This window comes from Rhipicephalus microplus, chromosome 2 (assembly GCF_043290135.1).
Source record: "Rhipicephalus microplus isolate Deutch F79 chromosome 2, USDA_Rmic, whole genome shotgun sequence".
In the NCBI taxonomy this organism is placed as follows: Eukaryota; Metazoa; Arthropoda; class Arachnida; order Ixodida; family Ixodidae; genus Rhipicephalus; species Rhipicephalus microplus.
The window spans coordinates 158,199,811-158,222,386 of NC_134701.1; the positions used below are offsets into that span (position 1 = coordinate 158,199,811).

A 22,576-nucleotide genomic window follows, 5' to 3' on the forward strand; every position below is an offset into this window, starting at 1 on the left:
CACTTGATAATGTTCTGTAAAGGGCTTCACCCTATAGTTCAGGATGATGGCGCAGAGTTTTTCAAAGCACTGAGGTTTAGGGACCGGGAGGGCAAAATAGACTTTAAGCAAGTAGACTTAACTAGAAGGAGGTTATCTGATTGGTGGCGAAAGTCAAGGCACGAGTGAAAATTAAACTCTTCTCTGCAAAGTACGAATCCTCAAACTCACTTTTTAAGGGAAAAAATAAGTATAGTTTTGGGTGCATCAATTATTACGTCTTGGTGGCGCTAGCCACCGCCCGATCTGAGCCATATCCATCCATCCATCCATCGACGCTTGCCCCACTCTCGGTGCGTGCACTAGTTTGGTAGGAGACCGCTAGGTGGCCGCGCCTATATATAGCGGTCGTTCTCGGCAGGCTTACTCTCTTTATCGCCGGACATCACTCAGTGAGCGTTGATACCGCTACCCACTATTAACGCCGCCGAAGCCAAATAAGCGGCGCGGAGGGCTCGCCGTCAGGACGCTTCGAGAACTTTCCACTACATCCTATGACTCAAGATCCTCTGGCTTTGTATTTTGCGGATCAAAAATCTATCATACTTAAACGAACACGTTCTTCTAAGCTCATTTGATCTGTATATAAGGTCTTCAACAAAAATTATATATTGAGTCAAGATGTAAATATCTGTATTGACATGTAAGTAATAAACAATGTGTATATAACGTGTTCACACAGTCACACCACAACCACTCTCGTGTCCCGACTTTATATGATGATGATTGAGCATATGTACAGAGATTTCGTGATTTACCCGATTTAACCTCTGGAGCAAGCACCCTCGTCATCATTCACTTCGTGGATATGCGGGAATTTTTATCGCTATGTGTGCACAGTTTGCCCGAGGGAAGTGGAGGGGGAAGTAATCACGATGGCTGTACACCTCTACAAACGCCCATTGTATTGTTAAAGACAGTTACAGGGCTCACTTTTCTCTTCTTTCCCCTTTAACTACCACATAGGACAACGTAAAAAGCATCGGAAGGTACTTGGGCTTGTAAAGAGTACGTAGAGCGAGTCGTAAGGATGGTAATTATCATTGTTCACAATTATGCACCAGTTCCCAGCTAACAAAGTGGCATGACGTGGCTCCATTTCCGTGAGTACACGTACACACTTTATGGTGACAACTTCTTTTGCTTTTATTGCTGGGTCGCAGACTTCCGAGAGACCGTCAATGCAAGACCTGACCCGCCAGGTGCATCGACACGGCGGGTTCATGGCCATCACCGACATGTACACCCCGACAGCCATGGAACAACTGTACAGCGGCCGAGCGGTCATCGTGAGCGACCATTACGTCACCATGCACATGTTGGCCAAGCAGTGCCGATTGAGCGGAGGCAAGCTGTACGTGGCGCCAGAGGTGCTATTCTCTCGCTTCTGCACGGTGGCACACTCGAAGCACTTACCTCCCGAACTGGAGCGCAGGATTCACGCTAAGTACGTATTCGCTCTCACTTTATAGGTATTCACGAGCGTAATTGGGCATCTCTCTCTTCATCTGTTGCTTGGTTTCACAGGACAACACACATGTTACCACTCGACGAAAGCGACGCCCGAATCAATCGGTACATCATCGGATGTATTGGGTTAATCAAATCAGACCGCGTACACGTGCAAAGCAGATACACGTATAGTACTCTAGAACCAACATCATCGGTGCATCACCATTAGGCGCCATTAGGATCCCTTTGTATGGGGGGGCGTGCGTGCGTGTGTGTGTGTGTGTGTGTGTGTGCGTGTGCGTGTGCGTGCGTGTGTGTGTGTGTGTGTGTGTGTGTGTGCGTGTGTGCGTGTGTGTGTATGTGTGCTATTTCGAGGCCTGCCGTTGGTGTGGACTCCGAAATCTAATTTTCCGCAACCTCGGGTCCTTTTGAGAGTACCTGCATCCAAGCCTAGGTGGGTCTCCTGTAGTATACGATGACGCACTCGTAAAAGGTGACATGTTACTCTCGCAGTTCGTATTTCGACGGCCATGCTCTGCACTGTCGTTATATTGCTCGTGTTGATTCCCTGGTCACAAGTTCGTCCAGTAGTTCAGCCATAAAATTCCACCTCATCACAAACACAGCACATTTAGTGGAAGTGCGAAAGATCCATGGTGGCACTGGTCTATCCATACCAGCTCACTCTTCATCCGTATACTGTGATGCCCTCTTATCTTAATCAGCAGCAGCGAAATGCGTAATGTTCAAAGAATTGCGGCGGGTTTCTCAAACCTATCTTTATATAACAAGGCCAAAATGTGAAAAGCTTAAGATGCGATTATTAAACAAAATAATTTGAACTTCACTCCATGCATTACAGTGATCCTGTTGTATCATGCAGTTATTGACAGTATGCTATCCCAAAATAATTTAACAGTCTAAAAATGATATTGTTGTTCATCTCATTTCTCCGTTAATATTTCTTCTCTCTGCTTCAACATTTTGTGTTTGTTTTTTTTTAAGCCTGTTCAGTTCCTTCGACACCCTAATTGATGTTTCATTTTTTTCAATAGCCGACCTGAGTTAATCTGGTCATTCGTGATTATATGGACAGTTTCCACAGTAGGCGGGAGCTTCTACAGGTTACGCTGTCAACACAAAAAAAAAACAGTGCGAAAAGTGTACCTGGAGTGGCCGCCCACATATAGATGCGATCTACGCATAACAAACTGCCACCAGCGGCGACACACGACGTATAGCCCTTAGTACCAGAATGCGCTGCCCATAGGAGGCGCTTCTCATCAACGCCGTCATAGCGCACGAGCTTTGTCGTGGTCATCTTCCATGGCCGAACCGCAGGAAGCTTGGTTACTTAGCAAACTCGCGTTTACAACAATTTTTATTGCTTCCAAAAATGCTAGCCTTGCTCCCAAAAACTTGGAATGTGTTGCTATCGCATTCATTGCTTCGCACTTTTGGCGAAACTGTGATTTAAATTGTCCCCACTTCCGTCTTCCAGTTCCATCACCTCCTTCCTAAAAGGGATGACAAGGGTTGTGCGCCCCTCTCAGCATCAATTAACGACCCGCGGTCACCATGCTTTCTTCTTTGTCTGTTGTAAACTCATGTTTTCTTATCAGATAATAGTAACAACCCTCCTCGCCCCTACTCTCTGTCCCAGCAGAATAACCTCTCTCGTGGAGTCCGGTCTGAACATGAAGTGGGAGGAAAACAGCATGCAAGAGTGGTTCCGCTGCCAGGCCATGCAGCAGGCGGGCAGCTCGCAGACAGGCGAGCTGTCGTTCAAGGTGCTCCGATACGACGACATGGCGGCCATCTTCTCCCTCTGGGCGATCATGGCGGCCCTCTCGGTCACCGTCTTCCTGTTCGAGTTGTGCTTTCACAGGACGTGGGCCCGGCGTCACCACAGGCTGCCACGCATGAACGCCAGGCGGATCGCGCGCCTCACGTCACAAGACACGGCGTGGATCGCCGCGGCGCGCGGAAACAAAAAAGAAGAAAATCTAGGCGAACACAGGCGAGCGCGTCGTGTTTACGAGCGTGCGATGTACGACGGGCGCTGCAGTCTTGAGTTCTAAAGGAAAAACCGGCACATAAATGTAGATTTTCCAGTAATGGTAGGCTACGATTCACAAATTTAAGAAACACGCATGTTACTTCATAGACAGCACTCTCACTCTTGGTGCATGCCTTTCTCGATGTAACTGCTCCGAGTTCCGTCCAGTGCAGAATGAAAAAAAATTGCGTTCCGGATCCACCGATCATAAAACAAAAACGGTCAGCACGGAAGAGAAGTAAAGTTCATTAGTACGCAGTAAAACTCACAATGACCAAGCCCCGAACTCCCAGATGCCAGTTATTTACTGCTGAAGTATGTGACACAACAAAGAGACGCAAAATAGGATTGCTATGCTGAAGTGTTCCAAGGATAGCTCTTGCGACATAATGAAAGGCATGCGTCCGATTCGTAGTGGTATTCACTCACTCACTCACTCAGTATATGTCAATGTGCAAGTAATCCACTGCAGTATATAACAGAAAGAAAGGCAAAAAAGTAATGTCATATCAAAGTCAAGTTTTCATCATACGAATGTAGGATGAACCAGCAAAAAATACTGCCATGTTCCATTTCCCAAGTTTTTGTTATCGTCCGAAAACACCGCACGATTCTCAGCGCAAACCGCGCCTGCAGTTTTCTAGAAGGTTCCGGACTGTAGTAGATCATTTCGATAAGATCACGCCCACTGTGCGAACGGTACAGATTGTTCTGAATCCTACGCCACCGCCAGCGATAACGCTAGAACATTCGGCGGCAAGAGTATAAATGCCGACGCGCTTCGCCGCTTGTCAGTTGTTGATTGAAGGCCGACGCTCCGTTCGACGCTATCAGTCCGAGACTGCTATCTGTGCGAGACTGCTGTTGTAATTGGATTTTCAGTTTACCGGCCACAGGTTCACCAAAATAAACAGTTAAATCCTAACACGAAGTCTCCTGTCTTCGGCCACGTCACGACCTCGTGACATCTGGTGGAGGTGCTGGGTACACGGCTTGACGGGGGCGTCCGGTACATGAACGAAGCAGCACCTCGGGAGTCCACGCTCCGAACGTGGGATGTTTTCTGCGGCGCATTCCTTCAAACGTTCGCGAGCGTCGCTCGCAAAGAGAGGGCCGCTGCTTTATTAGAGACTCGGGTTCAGCTGCCAAATGAAAATGTCACCATTTTCACAGAAGAAATGACCCGACTATTCCGTCACGCTGATCCAGACATGCCTGAGGAGAAAAAAGTTCGTTTCCTCATGCGAGGGGTCAAACAGGAGCTCTTCGCGGGACTGATGAGAAACCCACCGATAACCGTCCAAGAATTTGTAGCAGAAGCGACCACTATCGAAAAGAGCCTGGACATGCGCACCAGACAGTATAATCGTCGCCTGACTGCAGACTGCGCTGCTGCTCAAGCCAGTAACTCCGGAGACCTGCGTGAAACGATCCGAGCGATCGTGCGGGAAGAGCTGCGCAAGCTGTTGCCTTCGGCCCAGCCTCAAGTGGATTCAATTGCCGACATTGTGCGAGAAGAAGTTCGGCAATCGCTTCAAATTCCCCACGCACCGCTGCCCGAGCCGGAAGCTATGAGCTGCGCCGCTGCACTGCGCCACAACGCTCATCCCCGTCCACGCCAAAACGCCGCCCCATCGCACTTCCGTCGACAGACGCCACCGCCGCCACCACCCCCACCGACGTCATACCGTTCGCCAGCGGCCCAGCGCAGTGCACCGAGGAAGACTGACGTCTGGCGCACCTTTGACCACCGCCCGCTCTGCTACCACTGCGGCGAGGCCGGACACACATACCGCCGTTGCCAGTACCGACAGATGGGACTGCGTGGCTTCGCCGTCAATGCACCGCGTCCACAGCCAGGAGAACGACCACGTGACATCGCCGACTACCTGACAGGAACTCGGTGGACACCACGAAGCCCTTCGCGTTCGCCGTCGCCCAGCCGCCGCACGTCACCGCACCACCGGCAGTACTCTGGCCCAACGCGGGGCCGGTCTCCTAGCCCGTATCCGGGAAACTAAGGGCAGCAACCGGTGGAGGTGCGGTTGCTGTGCGACGAACTACCGAAGATCCTCCGACGACGACGACGCCGCGACGGAGCTTTCCGAACACAACGCCAGCCAGGCAAAGCCCTGACGGCGAAAGCTCATTTACCGAAGGTGGCCTGACGACGCAGCATGGAAGCAGCGGAACAAGCCGACGCAGCCGTGACCCGACGCCACGCCCTAACTGTAATGCGAGACGGCGAACTAGGGACCTCGACGTTCTTATCGACGGCCACAGTGTGACTGCTATCGTCGATACTGGAGCCGACTATTCTGTCATCAGTGGGTCTTTCGCCGCGAAGTTAAAGAAAGTTAGGACAGCTTGGAAAGGCCCTGAGATCCGCACAGCCGGAGGTCATCTCGTAACGCCTGCAGGAATCTGCACAGCGAGAGTCACCATTAACGGCCGTATTTATCCTACAGACTTCGTAGTCCTACAGCGTTGCTCGAGAGATGTCATCCTTGGCATGGACTTCTTATGCCTCCATGGTGCTGTCATCAACCTAAAAACAAAGTCGATAACGTTATCCACAGAAGAAGCACTACCGCCGCGCACGCCGTCAGGACACCATGCCTTGAATGTGCTGGAAGAACAAGTCACCATTCCGCCTCGCTCAAGCGTCATTATTTCAGTCGGCGCTCCTAAATCACCTGACTTGGAAGGCGTCGTTGAAGGCAGTCAGCATCTGTTGGTCACCCGAAATATTTGCGTCGCAAGAGGAATTTCAGAGCTGCGGGGAGGCAAAGCAACGGTTTTGCTCACGAATTTCAGCAATGAGTACAAACATGTGAACAAAGGAACAACGGTCGCATACATCGAAGAAATTGTCGAAGCCACCAGTGCTTTCGCCCTCGCCGATTCTGCGGAACCTGCTCAGAGGAACCAAGCCCCTCCCATAGCTTTCGACGTCAACCCCAGACTTCCGAACGATAAGCGAGAACAGCTCAAGGCCCTGCTCCTGCAATACGAAGATTGCTTTTCGTCGTCATCAAAAATTCGGCAGACCCCAATCACGAAACATCGCATCATAACCGAAGAAAATGCCAGACCACTCCGTCAAAGTCCGTACAGGGTTTCGACGCGAGAACGTGAGGCAATGAAGAGACAAGTTGATGAAATGCTGCGGGATGACATTATCCAGCCGTCCAAGAGTCCATGGGCATCCCCCGTGGTGTTAGTGAAGAAAAAGGATGGGACCCTACGTTTCTGCGTCGATTATCGCCGCCTGAACAAAATCACAAGAAAGGACGTGTATCCCCTTCCACGAATAGACGACGCGCTTGATCGGCTCCATAACGCCAAGTACTTTTCGTCAATGGACCTTAAGACTGGCTATTGGCAAATCGAAGTCGACGAAAGAGACCGAGAGAAGACGGCGTTCATAACACCGGACGGCCTCTTCGAGTTTAAGGTGATGCCCTTCGGCCTTTGCTCAGCGCCTGCAACGTTTCAACGCGTTATGGATACAGTACTGGCAGGATTGAAGTGGCAGACTTGACTTGTGTACTTGGACGACGTCGTCGTGTTTTCCTCGAGTTTCGACGAGCATCTTCGGCGCCTTGAAGCTGTACTTCAAGCCATCAAGACTTCCGGACTCACACTGAAGCCAGAAAAGTGCAGATTTGCGTATGAGGAGCTCTTGTTTCTGGGGCACGTTATCAGCAAGTCTGGAGTTCGTCCCGATCCACGGAAAACAGCCGCCATCGCCGACTTCCCGCCGCCCACTGACAAGAAAGCCGTGCGCCGATTTCTGGGCCTGTGTGCCTATTATAGGCGGTTCGTGAAAAACTTCGCCCGCATCGCCGATCCTCTCACTAACCTTACCAAGGCCGACGTGGAGTTTAAGTGGGAAACGCCGCAGGAACACGCTTTCCAGGAGCTTAAACATCGCCTCCAGACGCCTCCGTTACTTGCCCATTTCGACGAATTCGCCGAGACAGAAATACATACTGACGCAAGCAGCGTAGGTCTTGGCGCCGTTCTTGTGCAGAGGACTGACGGACTTGAAAGGGTTATTAGTTACGCCAGCCGATCGCTATCCAAAGCAGAAGAAAATTATTCCACAACAGAAAAGGAGTGCCTCGCCATCATCTGGGCTACGTCGAAATTTCGCCCCTACCTCTACGGCAGGCCCTTCAAAGTTGTGAGCGACCACCACGCATTGTGTTGGCTAGCCACCTTGAAGGACCCCTCAGGTCGCCTCGCACGATGGAGCCTGGGACTTCAAGAATATGACATTACTGTCATTTACAAGTCCGGCAAAAAACACTCCGACGCCGACTGTCTCTCTCGTGCGCCTGTCGACCAACCGCTACCCGACGACCCGGATGACGACTATTTCTTAGGAACGATAACTACCGACGACTTCGCTGAACGACAGAGGGCCGACCCGGAACTTAAGGCCCTAATAGAATACCTCGAAGGCAGGACCGCCGAAGTCCCGAAGATATTCAAGCGCGCACTTGCGTCGTTCTTTCTACGAAACGGTCTTCTACAAAAGAAAAACTTTTCACCGCTTCGAGCTAAGTACCTTCTTGTGGTGCTTTCAGCTCTGCGACCAGAACTCCTGCAGGCCCTTCACGACGATCCGACGGCAGGGCACCTCGGTGTTTCTCGCACGCTCGCGAGGATACAAGAAAGGTACTACTGGCCACGTCTTACCACCGACGTCACTCGTTATGTGAGAACATGCCGGGACTGTCAGCGACGCAAGACACCACCGACAAGACCAGCGGGACTTCTACAGCCAATTGATCCACCTTGCCGACCTTTCCAGCAGATTGGTATGGACCTACTGGGGCCGTTCCCGACGTCGGCTTTCAGAAACAAGTGGATTGTGGTAGCTACCGACTACCTCACCCGCTACGCCGAGACAAAAGCCCTGCCAAAAGGCAGTGCATCCGAAGTAGCTAAATTCTTCGTCGAAAATATCGTCCTACGTCATGGCGCTCCAGAGGTCCTTATCACCGACAGAGGAACGGCATTCACTGCCGACTTAACTCAAGCAATCTTGACATACAGCCAAACAAACCACCGCCGGACGACAGCGTACCATCCACAGACCAACGGCCTCACCGAGCGGCTTAACAAGACGATCGCCGACATGCTGTCAATGTACGTCGATGTCGAACACAAGACGTGGGACGCCATTCTTCCGTATGTGACCTTCGCATACAACACGGCGGTGCAGGAGACGACGCAGATATCGCCATACAAATTGGTCTACGGAAGGAGCCCGGCAACGACGCTCGATGCCATGTTACCCAACGTCACCGACGAAGAAAACCTCGATGTGAGCGAGTACCTTCAACGCGCCGAAGAAGCCCGACAACTTGCGCGTCTCCGTATCAAGAATCAACAGACGACCGACAGCCACCGTTACAACCTTCGACGACGCTTCGTGGAATACCAGCCCGGTGAACGTGTTTGGGTGTGGACGCCGATACGCCGACGTGGACTAAGTGAAAAGCTTCTGCGACGGTACTTCGGACCGTACAGGGTGGTTCGACGGCTCGGCCCACTTGATTACGAGGTTGTCCCCGACGGCATCACGAACTCTCAACGACGCCGATCGCGACCTGAAGTCGTCCATGTCGCGCGCCTCAAGCCGTTTCATGCGCGTTAACAAACTGAACTAGTGTTTTTTTTGTATTATTGTTGTATCGTAATTTATTCATTGTATTTTCTTGCAATATTATTGTACTTTCATCTTTAGTTAAAGCATCGGGACGATGCCTTTTTCAGAGGGGGGCAATGCCACGTTCCATTTCCCAAGTTTTTGTTATCGTCCGAAAACACCGCACGATTCTCAGCGCAAACCGCGCCTGCAGTTTTCTAGAAGGTTCCGGACTGTAGTAGATCATTTCGATAAGATCACGCCCACTGTGCGAACGGTACAGATTGTTCTGGATCCTACGCCACCGCCAGCGATAACGCTAGAACATTCGGCGGCAAGAGTATAAATGCCGACGCGCTTCGCCGCTTGTCAGTTGTTGATTGAAGGCCGACGCTCCGTTCGACGCTATCAGTCCGAGACTGCTATCTGTGCGAGACTGCTGTTGTAATTGGATTTTCAGTTTACCGGCCACAGGTTCGCCCAAATAAACAGTTAAATCCTAACACGAAGTCTCCTGTCTTCGGCCACGTCACGACCTCGTGACAATACAAAGAAAAAAAAGGATAGCTTGAAAACAAATGGAAACGTGCATCCCGCTATACCGAGTACTTTAACTGTCGTAGGGCATACCAGCGGCAACAAAAACTAGAATAATAATAATAAGGTAATTTATTTAGCGAACGAAAGTAATGCGCAACCAAAACATTTGAGTGTATTTTAATTGGTTTGGCCATTTTGTCTCGATGGTTACGGTTTTCCTTTTTTGTTTTTTTTGTTTTTTTTGTAAGATTGGGTTCACGTACAGAGGCATGATTACACTGATCGGACGGGGTTTTCGCAATTGGCTACCTTAAGCCCGTGATGGCAGTAGTACAGATTGTCTATAGACAAGAGCTGGACTTCACGTGTGCCGGCTTGGACTGGTGTTTCTCTGCTGAAAATCGTGGTCACTGGATCAATTCCCAACAGCGATGGTCGGACTCTGGCTATTATGTTGGAGTGTGATCTCGCGGATGTACTTCAGGTGGTCATAATTATTTCGGTTTATCCATTATACAGGGTCCCTAATAGCCAACTTTGTCTGTGGTGTATCGTATTTTGTATTTTTTGACAATTTACTTCTTTACTGAATTACTGTGTTCTTTTCAGGTATAGCCTATTTTATTTCTTATGCTATAAGGCTATATTTATGAATCTTTTGCTTTTTTTCGTTCTTCTATAGCTAATTTAGGTCACAAACATTCGCTGCACGCGCACAGAACTTGTAAAAATAGAAACAAATAATGCAAAACTCCAAGTCTTATATTGAATGAAGATGATATTGTTGTGAAAGTGCATGTACAACGCTAGATTCCGTAAGCCAACAGCGATCAATTTATGTGATTTAAAAGTTAGCTGCTGTATATCATGTGCCACCAACCACGTTAGATGCCCAGTATGTGCAATAGTCGCGTCTCGCAATAAAGTTTTACCAAACAATTAAGCAAACCCTTGCCGAGTGGTCTTAGGAGAATTCGAGGGAGAAAACACTTTTTAATAAGCGGACATGTATTCTTTCTCTCTCTCTCTTTCTTTGTCCTAAAAGCAGCAAGAAAAGAACAACTTTGTAATACGGAAAGGCCCATGACGCTTCTTATGAAATATTGACAAATCGGATGACGTTTCACCTTGTATTTCTTTTCTGCATGTACACATTTCTTCGTGTGGACTACATGATCCTTATTATTTAATTTATTTATTTATTTATTTAATGTGCCACTGTTTACAGCATCGCATGAAGGAAGGGGGAAAGTGTTACTGTAGGTGTAACTGACGCGAGACATAGTAAAATTCATTAGTCCTAGGTAAGGGTAGGCGCCTTATGTAAGTATTAAAACATAAATACAATCTTTGAGGGAAACGAGAATCGACAGAAACGTGTTTGCTTAAGCATGCATATGTATGAAATAAAATCATGTAAAAATACACTTTACACAATAACATATTAGTAAAGGAAACGCAGTTCAGCTTCGTACAACAAAAACTGATTTCAATGCAACAGGAAGATATTATTAATCCCTTCGCCTCCACACTCAATGTAAGAAAACTCTGTAAAGCAATTATTAAAGTTACCCCGTTTACTGTTGAATCACGTATATTACCAATTGAACTCGGAACAATAAAATTCCCTCACTTTGAAAATACGTTTTGTTATTAGAACGGCTTGTGAAGCGACTTGGTCTTACACGACGCATTGCATTTTGATCGACTGTGGCTGTGTATTGTAGTTTAAGGCGACAAGCTTAGATGACTTCATCAAGACCAAAAATTTGCTGTTGGTGTCACATCCCTGACGCCAAGAACTATCACTTTATGACGTCGCCACACATCGGCAAATGTTGTGACAAATTTGTAATTTCACATAACATGGTGTCCCAGTGACGCTACTGCGATGTCACAGAAAATGAAGTCACAGTGCGGTCACCGTGACGTCACATAAGATGACGCCATGTGTATTGCGTCACCCCGTGACATCTTCGCTTGGTCGAAGGTGGGCCGTCTGATCACGGAGCCCGTGCAAAACCAGTTGTGGGGCAGAAATATCGCTGTGCCTCCGAAGCGGGAGGAAGGGTGAAGCCACATTAGACACAGAGAGCGTTTAGGGGGGTGAAAGAATGACAACGTATCGACTGAATGGAAAAGAAGCAGAATATGGATGTTGACTTCCGTACAAATTCAACTTTCCATGGACTTGAAAAGCATGGTGTGGTTAGGATAACACAAGAAAGATGCATATTCTATATAGCTGAGGGCGCACGGAGCTTCGGTAGCCTAGCTTGCGAGTAGCTCTGGATGTCCTGAAAAGATTATGGGCTGAGATAACTCAAGTCTTTAGTCTTACCTTCCGCATTTGTTCAGTCGTATGCGGCGATGCAACAACGTCCACCATGGTGCAAATTAAAACAGTATCAGGGAATAATACTCATTACTCCAAGTTAGGGGTTGCTTTCATCATTTCAACGTGAACAATGTCAGTTTCTATATTCTTTACACTTAGTGGTATCCGATATATCTGACCTGTTTGTTCGGATTACCTAAAAGGTGGGTACTGTTTGAGCCATGAACTGTATTACAAAAGAGCGAATAAAAAAGATTTCCGATTGCCATTTCATTCTTCACTTCGCAGCGCCTGCAGTGAGAAGCCATTTGAAAGCTAACTATAATTACCCTTTGTCTGTCGCTTTCAAAGTGCTCCACTGTTATTGACCCATAGCTATAACTTGCGCAACGAAAACCACGAGTGAGAAGAGACGGACACCATGGGCGGAAGCTCACAACTGATTTATTGAAAACAACAAATGTGCTTTCATCTTCAAGACTAACAAACGCACCCCAAGAGTGGTTTCTGAACAGATACGAGATAAAACTAAAGATATCTGTTCACACTACATAATGAAAATAGCACACTAACACCAAGCTTTTGGCTCTGACACCTATGTAAGTGTAGATAAAATCACCCCCCCCCCTCCCATTCGTTGTCTTCAATAAATTAGCTGTGAGTTTACGTCCAATGTGTCTGTCTGTCCTCGTTTGTGTTTTTCGTTGCGCAAGTTACAGCCATTAATCAGTAAAAACTCGCCCACCTTTCAGTACTCTTGATATTGAAACCGTAAAGGGCCTCCAAGCCCTCCAAGCCTCAGAGGTAAATCGATAATTAGGTTTTTCCTTTTACGTTTCGGCGTATTTTATGCAGTCTGCAATCGAGAACCTTGGTATGAGGGGATGGCTCCACTCCCAGCTTCACATGACGGCACACACTAGTCACGGCAAAATGGCGGTTGCCAATGGTGAGGAATGTTTACAGCCGGTGACTTATAGACGGCAATGGCGTAGCCAGGGGGCGACACACAAGGCTTGTTTCCCCCTCTCCCCTCTAAAGATGACTGCCTATGCCCCTGCTTCTAGGGCTTGTTTTGCGTTGAAATATTCTTTTACGGCTCACTTTTTATGGTTAGCTGAGAAATGAGAAAAACAGCGCAAAAAGACGAGGGCACAGAAACACAGCACACATACGAGCGCCGAGTTTCTGTGGCCTCATCTTTTTTTGCCCTGTTTTTTTTATTCAGCTAGCAATATACCAACGTACCAACTCACTCAAATCAAAGTACTGCTCTTGACCACTTTTCACATATGTATGGGCATAACAGACACTGTACTTCTATAGTTCTCGCTAAAAAATATGAATTGTACTGCCTGACCGCGAGATGGCCCCTTTAAGAAATCAGTGCAGGTGTGATTTCGATGCAACCACAACCCACCCGCAGACTCAACCCAGATGAGTACAGTACCTCGGTGTATCCATCAAGAAAGAAGATATTGATGTGTACATATCCACGCAAAAAATGCGAAAATAAAAGTGAAGCGAAATGCAGCAGTACCGAAACAGGGCCATTTAGAGTGATAGAGCCTGAAATTCGGTACTCTGTTGCGGAAAGCAAGAATGGTACCACGCGACGCCAGTGCTTGCGAATGCTTTTATACACAGTTGAACTAGCAAGTTTGGCCGGTGTTTAAAGACGAGGAGCAGAGGTTGGAAGTAGCTAACGTGGTTGCTTGGGCGAGTTGGTACAATATGATTCACATAAAAATAGCGCCAATAACGAGGGACAAGAAAAGAAGGAGACAGACAGCGGCACGAGTTGGTACGACATCATGTCGTACGAACTCATCCAAGCAACCTCGTTAGCTACTTTCATTTCTAGTGCATTGGACTCATTTAATTGTTTCACTGTTCAGCCATGTGTCATCGTCGCCATGTACGTCTACGCCGTGTGCATTGCCCGAAAGTTCTCTTTTATTGTCTGGTCAATGCCGCTGTCTGTTTCCTTTTTTCCTTGTCCCTCGTGATTGGCGCTGTTTTTATGTGAAGAGGTTGGAAGTTTGCCAAGGGGCTGTAGGACGATTGGCAGCGCGTCCCCGGCGGGCTGTCGTAGCTTTCCTTGACCAGAAAACTCACGCATAAGTATTTTAAGCTAAAAAAAACGGAAGAAAAAAAAGTAGTGGCAGCGGTGGGATTCGAACCCACGCCCACGAAGAGACTGGTGCCTAAAACCAGCTCCTTAGACCACTCGGCCACGCTACCAACGAATACATGCAATTTGCCGCACTTTGTAATTAGTGCATCGACGACATGACCCTCTGGGTTCCCAGAGAAGGTTGTGACGGTCACGTCGAGAGAACGCTACAGGCGGGAGTAGACAAAGTTCAGGAGTACTTGCAAGGAGCGGGCCTCGAGTGCTCAGCAACCAAGGCCGAACTTTCAATCTACAATCCTACAACTAGAGGCCACAAAACCCCACGTGCCGAGGCAAGGGAATCCTTCAAAATACGCGTTCTGTTGGCAGACGGCACTCCCATACCCCACCTAGACAGAATTTGAATTCTCGGTTTACACATACATGAAAATGGCCATAATGGTGAGACCCATCGTTCAGTGGACGACGCGATCAGACTCTTGCGTCGTATCACGAATAGACGTAACGGTCTGCGCGAACACTGCGCGATCCGTTTCGTACAGGCCTATGCGATAAGCCGAATAACATACGTTGCCCCTTACCTCAAGTGGATAGGCTTAGAAAAAAACAAAATGAACTGCATGATACGAAAGGATTTTAAGAGAGCTATCGGCCTCCCGATCAACGCGAGCACCGAAACATTTCTAGAGCTAGGACTTCACGACTCGCTCGACGACTTAAATAAGGCCAATGACGTTGCGAAATACGAACGCTTAACAAAATCAAAGACGGGTCGACACATTCTTGAGTCGCTGGGCATCAGATATCATGCTCAGCAAGAAGAAAAGGTGGAGGTCCCTGCCTCAGTCCGCGACTGCTTGATTGTTCCGTTGATTCCTAGGAATATGCACCCGACGCACTACATCGGACGGCGTAACGAGCGTGCTAGACAGCTCCGAAAGAAGTTCGGTAACAGTACGGACGTGGTATACATAGGCGCCGCGAGATATGAAGGGAGAAGAGCACACGCAACTGTGGTCATTGACTGTCAGGGCATATGCCTCACGAGCGCCACAGTGGCGACGGGACACACGGAGGCGGCCAAAGAAGCCGCAATAGCCTTAGTACTCGCCGCAGCACCGCATGTAGAGATTGGCATAAGCGACTCGCAGGCAGCTGGTCGCCCTCACAACATCAAACTTCTACCGTTTTTCTCCTATGGACCCCGGCACACACCAGCATTCCGCTCGCGGGGAACAAGGCGGCCCACGCCATGGCTCGAGGTTTTACTCGCCGAGCCGTGGCCCACTACGTGGCCGCCGCCTCTGACTCCGAAAGCGGGGCAATGCATCTGCTGGATCAAAGCACTTTGGCACGCAACAACAAGAATCAGAATGGTCATGGGGTGATCGTCTTACAACGTTCCGTGACATCACCCAACACTATAGTCTCGACAGGTGCAGGTTCCTGCCACCGCACGAGATATTAAACAGGCACGATGCTGTAAGCTTTCGCTTACTCCAAACCCACTCCTACCCTAGCCTTGTCGTTCTACACCACCTCTACCCGAACATATACCCCAACAGTATGTGTAAAGCGTGCGGGCACAGAGCAACGCTGAGCCACATGCTCTGGGAATGTGCTGGCGACGACAGTCGTGAAAACGCCACCAATCGGGATGCACCTAATGTGGCCGTCAATACCAAATCAAAGGGAGCCTCGACCTCCCTCTTTCCTGCCGCCGCTCCGGCTGCGGGGGTCGCGGGTTATACTCTTCAGCATATGTCTGTGCGTGCAACATTTACACATATAATTGGCCTCATTTCATGACGCGTCGTTCAATGAAAAAAATTGTAACATGGTCACCTTCTTCCCGCATGCTTCGCATGAGGTCAATTTCAAGGTACGTGGGATCTGCCGAATTATTTCTCTCAACACTTTCAGCTCGTTCGACTTCATTTCTCTTCTTTGTTGTTCACCCTCACTTTTTTATGATTATTTGTTCACTATTTGATTTGGACACACAGAAAACACGAAGACAAAGATGAAATAGGCTGGGAACCAGCTGACAACTGCCACCTGAATGGAACACAACGCTTGTCTGCGCCTTCAGCCAGGGGACACATATGAATAAAGAGGAATGCATAAGGGAAACAAAAACACATAACACAGGCATAACCTCAACTAGCAATGGCAACACAGCTATACATATATGGGCGTGGAGTCATACGGGCAAGTGGTGATTCAAAATAGGCGCAATGTTTTCCTTTTCTTTATCATTCATATTATTTAATGCGAAGCGTTTCATGGCAAACTTCAGCCACTTTGTGTGGTATAATAACGCTTAGTGAGGTACAATGACATTACCAAGCGCTACTATTCAGGAAGGCGGATATGGCCCCGACCTCACCCTGAGCTGAAACGATGCCAGGCCGTCGCCTAGAGACAGCTGCAGCCAGACACCTTCCTGAGTCCCGTGCGATTTCGACACATTTTCCCCGCGCACTACCCGAGTACTACTTGCAAATTATGCCAGGCGACTCTTGCGCCGCTCTCAAGCATGTTGTGGGAGTGCTCTGTGACAGTAGCTCAAAAGACAGTAGCTCTTTACGCTCTTGCGTCGAAGTGAGCCGCCACTCTGCGGAGCTCCAACTTTAAGACACAAGACTGGGCAGTCCAGCGGGCCCGAGATGCGGCGACGAGGCAAGGCCTTGAGGTACGCTAAAGGCAAGGCCTTGCGTACTCAAGGCAAGGCCTTGAGTACGCTAAACAAGGAGGCTTGCAATGTGCTCCTCAGAAATCAGAGCTCATCGTCATTCGCTCCCAAAGCAGTAGCCCTCCTCTGCCCATCAGTGTGCACGTAGATAGCATACCCATACCACATGTCTCTCGTGCCCGCATCTTTGGACTGCATGTCATTCCCTATGTACACAAAGTGGCTCATTCATTGAAGAACGTCGCCTTTTGTTTTGAGGTCCCTGTCGTTTTCTCGGCACCTCGGAGGCTTTCGCGTATTTGTGCTCGTTCGTGTGGTATACCAAGTGCTGTTTGTGTAAAGAAGCACGAAAGGAAGTTTTCGAGTTGTTTGGTAGGTGTTGTCTACTTGATCGTGCTCAGTTGTGGCAGGATGTACATTGGCCAGTCAGCCCAATGTATAAACGATCGCTTAAGGAAACATGCACTGTCAATATGAAACAACACGGGTTTGCATTTGCCGTAAGGAGTGCTCGTATGAACCGCTACTACACTGCAAGAGAATCTTACGAAGAAGCAAAAACAAAGTGGCACGTGAATTGGCAGAGACGATGTATATTAGGCAATTTTGGCGAACAGTATATTAGTGTTCTGTCCCTGGCATTGTATGACAATGAATTCGCTTTTCTACCTGATAGGTAGTGATTATAGTTGTTCGGGTTTTTTCATGTAGTTGTACGCATCCGTGAGGGTTTTCATAAGTTGAGCTTCGGTTTAATAAAAGTCAGTTGTGAGTGTGCGCCTTTCCGAGTTTCTTATCTCATCTTCTTTCAAGTTAGCGCCAATGATGTTTTACACAGCTACACACCAACTAGACTGGCCGATGGCAAACCTAACTACACCATTGGCTTTTCATCTGGACAAGTGGACCAAATACTCTCCATGATCCGGCGGGTTTAAAATAGGCGCACCGGGCTTAAGGAAGAGGACCTGCTGCCCTTGGTGGAGGCCTGCATGATCAGGCGGCTGACATACCACTTGCCCTTCCAGTGGTTGACCCAATCCATACAAGTACGCATAGACTCCATAATCTGCAAAGCGACAAACCTGGCCCACAGTGTTCCGAACTACACTTCCACACGTCTTCTTTTTTAAGTTGGGGACTGCTCGAGGCAGATTGGGTCAGTCATCGACAACGCCTGCTACTCACCCCTACTGTCCGCAATCTCCTCTCATGCCTCGGATATCCCATCCCACCACTTGAGGTTGAAACCCGTCCCACGCCCTTATCGCCTGTGATACGAAAAAGACTAACTGTTAATCATTTACCACGTAACATGCACCCCCAGCATGACAAGGGTCGGCGCAAATCCCGCGTACGATATCTCAGCCGAATGCTAGAAGACATCCTGGAATCGCATACGCTTTACACATACGCAGCCTCAACTCGCGAAGGTTACACCTCGGTAGTGTTAGATGGCACCAATTCCTTGCAGGACTCGGCTGCAATGCGTGGGAAGCATGCCGCTCACGGCAAAATTCTTGGAGTCGCTCTAGCGATACCATACGCTATCTGTGTTTGCAGTGAGGTGTACATATTGACAGACTCGCAACAGGCATGTCGGGTCTTCCTGTCAGGACATGGCACCCGAAGAGCGGCCCACCAAATTTTCAACCTAATTCCGCTTACTGAGTCAAACAGTACTTCTTACATCCACTTACTCTGGACTCCTGGCTATGCCTCTCTGCCGGGAAATAAACGCGCACACTCAGTTGCCCACGAAAGTTTCCGCCAGGCAGCCCAGCAAGGCGAGGCGACCATTTCGGAGGGGGGGGGGGATCCTCTTCTCACAACGACATTCTTCGTCACTGTAGAAACGTGCGCCGCTTTCACAGCGCCGCACCGTCATCTTTCTCGCGAGAGAAGGCAGTTGCGTTACGCCAGCTACAAACTAAAACATTCCCCCCCTGTGGTATTTTTTCATAGATTCGACCCACACTGCTTTGCAAATCATTGCCCCGGCTGTGGAAACTCGCCCGCGGCATTGCGTGTCTCGGTCGAGTGCACTGCGCACATCTTTCCTCCCTTACCGGCTTTCCTTCACTCTTTACGTAACTAGGAGCTGTGAGACGATGATAAAGCGATGAACCTCCCGAGGCTCTCCGAGCTATGATACAGCGGGCCAGACTCGTCGCTGGAGTTGTCCTAGGGACCCCGGACTTAAGGTTCCTTCCATGCCCTCCTTCTCCATGCCTTTATGAATGAAGACGTTTTCTCTCTATCTGCAACGAGACACGCATGAAAAAACAGAAGAGACCGCATCACTTCGCGTAGGAATCCCGTTATTCACGATCCTTTTACGTCTTGTGATGAAACAACAAACTCTGGGAGAGCATCACTAAGCTTTAGTTGAACCACTGTGTGCAGGAAGATCCTCTTTGATCCCGCAAGCAAACAAAAGCATGATTCTAGCTTTTCCAAAAATAAGTTTGCTAAACAGATGCCACCTGCCTTCAGTGGCCAAAATAAATTAGTGCGGCTCATTCGTTTCCAAGTTAGCCCCATATATACACTGAAAAAAACTCCGTGTATTTTCTTTACACTCATTCTATCTATACATAAATATTGCTGTACACATCATATCTTTGCCACAAGAAAAAGATTACAGATTGTCGCTCACGCGATTAATAAAGACAAGTTGCGGCCACCAAATTTTGCTGTTTTCTCCTTCTTGTCCTCAATTTCCTGTTTCCAATATTTTTTTATCATTATAATGCTGTAACAGTACGCCAAGGTATTTCATTGGAGTCGTAGTCCATGTCATGTTTTTGAAATGTAGTGGAGTATCTTCCCAGCTTCCATGCCTCAAACCCAGTGACTTGCTCCAGTTTACAGCACTGCCTGCCATGCTACAAAACTTTGCAGTTACTTCTACGACGTGGCCTATGCTTCGCTTATATTCACAAAGTATTACAATGTCATCTGCGTAGGCAAATAACTTCATTTCGCGCGCATGCACCTTAAATCCTTTAATATTATTATTAATATGCATCCCACTTAAGCAAACGGTTCGGTGTGGACTCGCAGGCATAACAGTCCATCGCCTTCTCGTCAGTAGTCATCTTGCAATTTTTCTGCGAAGTTTTATCTGTTTTCAGCAGTGTAAACGTCTTCGGTCTTCGAAGGCTGCTTCGGGGTCTTTTTGTCCTCCGCGTGCCCCATCATCTTCGAAGTTGCAGGTTGCTGCCTCATTATTGGTCCTCTGGCGGCTTCTTCGGCGTCTGCTTCATCCATTAAGTGCTCATGAATTAGTTCGTCACCTTTCAGATGGTCAGCTACATTGGCGTAGGTTCCCACTCATTCGCTTTCTTCATGACCGAACCGAGGCATACGACAGTCTCTTCTGATATGCCCCGTTCAGTGGCAATGCAGGAATAAGGGGGCTCGTGGGGCGACGAGAAGCGGCACCGATGCGTAGCTAGTGCTGTAAATCAGCCACGGTTACGCCCTGCTTTAACTTAAGGCAAACAGTGCGCGTTGAAGAATCATTTTCTTGGACGTCTTGAACCCGCCACCGCTCACGGGTAACTTCGTTCTATTTCCCATACGGGCTTAGTGCCGAGCGAATTTGCTCGTCGTGAATGTTGTGCAGCAGCTAACAGAGCTTCACACGAACGTCCTGGCTCCACGGATCCACAAGGCATCAGCGGTCCTTCACCTTCAAGTCACATTGACACAGCACCTTTTTCACTGTTTCAGAACTCAAAAAAGCCACCGTAGTTTATCTGGAATGCTCCTAGAGCAACGACCTTGGTCAGAAAACTTAAACGAGTCAAAGTGTCACGAAAATCTTCAGCCCGGTATCACCTGGCTTTTATCTCCCCGTGCAAAAAACAGTATTTAAAACACGCAGACCTGTAGGCGACTGCGGTAAAACCACCTGGTAATCCTCAGAACTGCTTCGTTTCATCCTTTTTCCGCGGCTGAAAGTAACTAGGGAGTTTTAGAATACCGTTTGCAAGCGCTGTGGGCGTTGCGGGTGTAGCGGGTGCCATATGAGTTTAAGAATAGCGTTTGCCCTGCTGCGCTCCGCAACGCACGGTCGCAGTGCCACCGTAGCCTCGAAACCAGCGCTTGTGGGCCACATACGGGCCGCCATTACCACACGCAATTTCGGATTTTTTTTTTGCGTGCGGTCCGCGAACGCGAACGCCGACTCGCGATACGACGCATACGCAGTGGCAACGACCGTACCGCAAGGGCTCGCGGTACGCTGTGCTAAAGCTCCCTATTGTCACCGCCCTTACGGACCGCATGAAAACACGTCCTTTCGCTAGCGTGGCCGGAAGTCGGCCACGCAGCTAACGATTTTTTGCTGGATCCAAAATAATAAAACCCTTGTTCAATGAACACGATCTCTAAAATAGTGTGGCAGCGGTGGGATTCGAACTCACGCCCCCGAAGAGACTGGTGCCTAAAACCAGCGCCTTAGACCACTCGGCCACGCTACCGACAGTGTTGTCCGTGCTCCGGATTAATAAAACATGTTTTAAAAAGAAAAGCGTGACAGTGGTGGGATGCGAACCCACGCCACCGAAGGGACTGGTGACTTAAACCAGCGGCTAAGGCCACTCGGCCACGCTACCGCCAGGTTTGCGAGTGCTCCGGTATAAGAACTTCCTTCATCACCGCGCAACAGCTGCGTGCTTCCTTTTTTTTTGTGGCCCTGTCATCTACGTCGTTCATAGAAAGCATCTGCACTGTGCTTTCCTTCAGAGAAACAAAGCGTAATAAAAAAGGAGCTGCATAATCACAGCAAGGGCAGTTGAACGCAGCTGCACAGCTACTGTACTCGATTTTATGCCCTATCAATTGTAAGCCCTTTCCATTGACCGAAGAAATTAGTAGGTATTCTTTGAATAGACAAACAGTATTTTTTATGTGTGTGAATATTGAAAAGTTTTGAATAACTGGTCGAACACCATTGAATTCGATTTGATGTTCCATTCATATAGAACATATTCGAAAGACCGAACACTTTTTGAATAATTTTCGTAAAGTCAGCATGAACGGAAGAACCCCAAAGGAACGAGATTTTGGAACTGCTATAGGTAAGTTTTGTTAATTCAATCAGTAAATTGCTAATGAGCAAACGGCCTAATGCTTTACGGGACTACCGCCGCCGTATTTATTGCCGGATGAATACAGTTTTTCGCAAAACCCTACTTCAATTCACTTTTCAATTTGCTGCAGCTGACTGGCATTTATAATTTCATGTCTTCATTTTGTAATAACTAAAGGTGGGGCCTACGACTGTATTCAGCTGCATGATAAAAAGACGCAAGTGTTGTATATGCGTAAATTTATTTCAAGCTTTCAACACCGTTTACATTCTCTCGCTGTTGTGGCCTGCGTTGTGGGAACAACACATTTATCGCTTTCGTTATGCATTTAGGAATATTGGTGGTGTTGGCTTGTAACTTATTAAGCAATTATGTCTTAATTTCATTTACAAACAGGCGAGCATTACCTCACTTTGGGTAGTCTCAACTGCCATTCCACCTACAGATACAAAATATTTTGAAAGCGCTGATCATCGCTGTATCGGTTCTCATAGTTGTGACATTTTGAATCGGTTAAACATAACTGTAAAGTTTTTGGTGAATATTTCAAAT

The 22,576-nt window shown here is 48.3% G+C and overlaps 1 protein-coding gene and 2 non-coding genes across 3 annotated transcripts in view; 1 reads left to right on the forward strand and 2 right to left on the reverse strand.

The window, feature by feature from the left end:
- LOC142792327 (glutamate receptor-like) overlaps positions 1-4,353 on the forward strand; it is a 43,645-nt gene extending 39,292 nt beyond the window's left edge. Inside the window, exons 7-8 of the mRNA XM_075885618.1 lie at positions 1,203-1,486; positions 3,158-4,353. Coding sequence (XP_075741733.1) covers positions 1,203-1,486; positions 3,158-3,572 — 699 coding nt within the window. The 3' untranslated portion in view covers positions 3,573-4,353. The remainder of the gene's footprint in view (positions 1-1,202; positions 1,487-3,157) is intronic.
- Positions 4,354-14,252: 9,899 nt separating this feature from the next.
- Positions 14,253-14,334, reverse strand: TRNAL-UAG (transfer RNA leucine (anticodon UAG)). Its single transcript has one exon. It is a non-coding gene; the product is annotated as a tRNA-Leu (tRNA).
- Positions 14,335-21,330: 6,996 nt separating this feature from the next.
- TRNAL-UAG (transfer RNA leucine (anticodon UAG)) lies at positions 21,331-21,412 on the reverse strand. The gene has a single exon. It is a non-coding gene; the product is annotated as a tRNA-Leu (tRNA).
- Between the last annotated feature and the right edge of the window lie 1,164 nt (positions 21,413-22,576).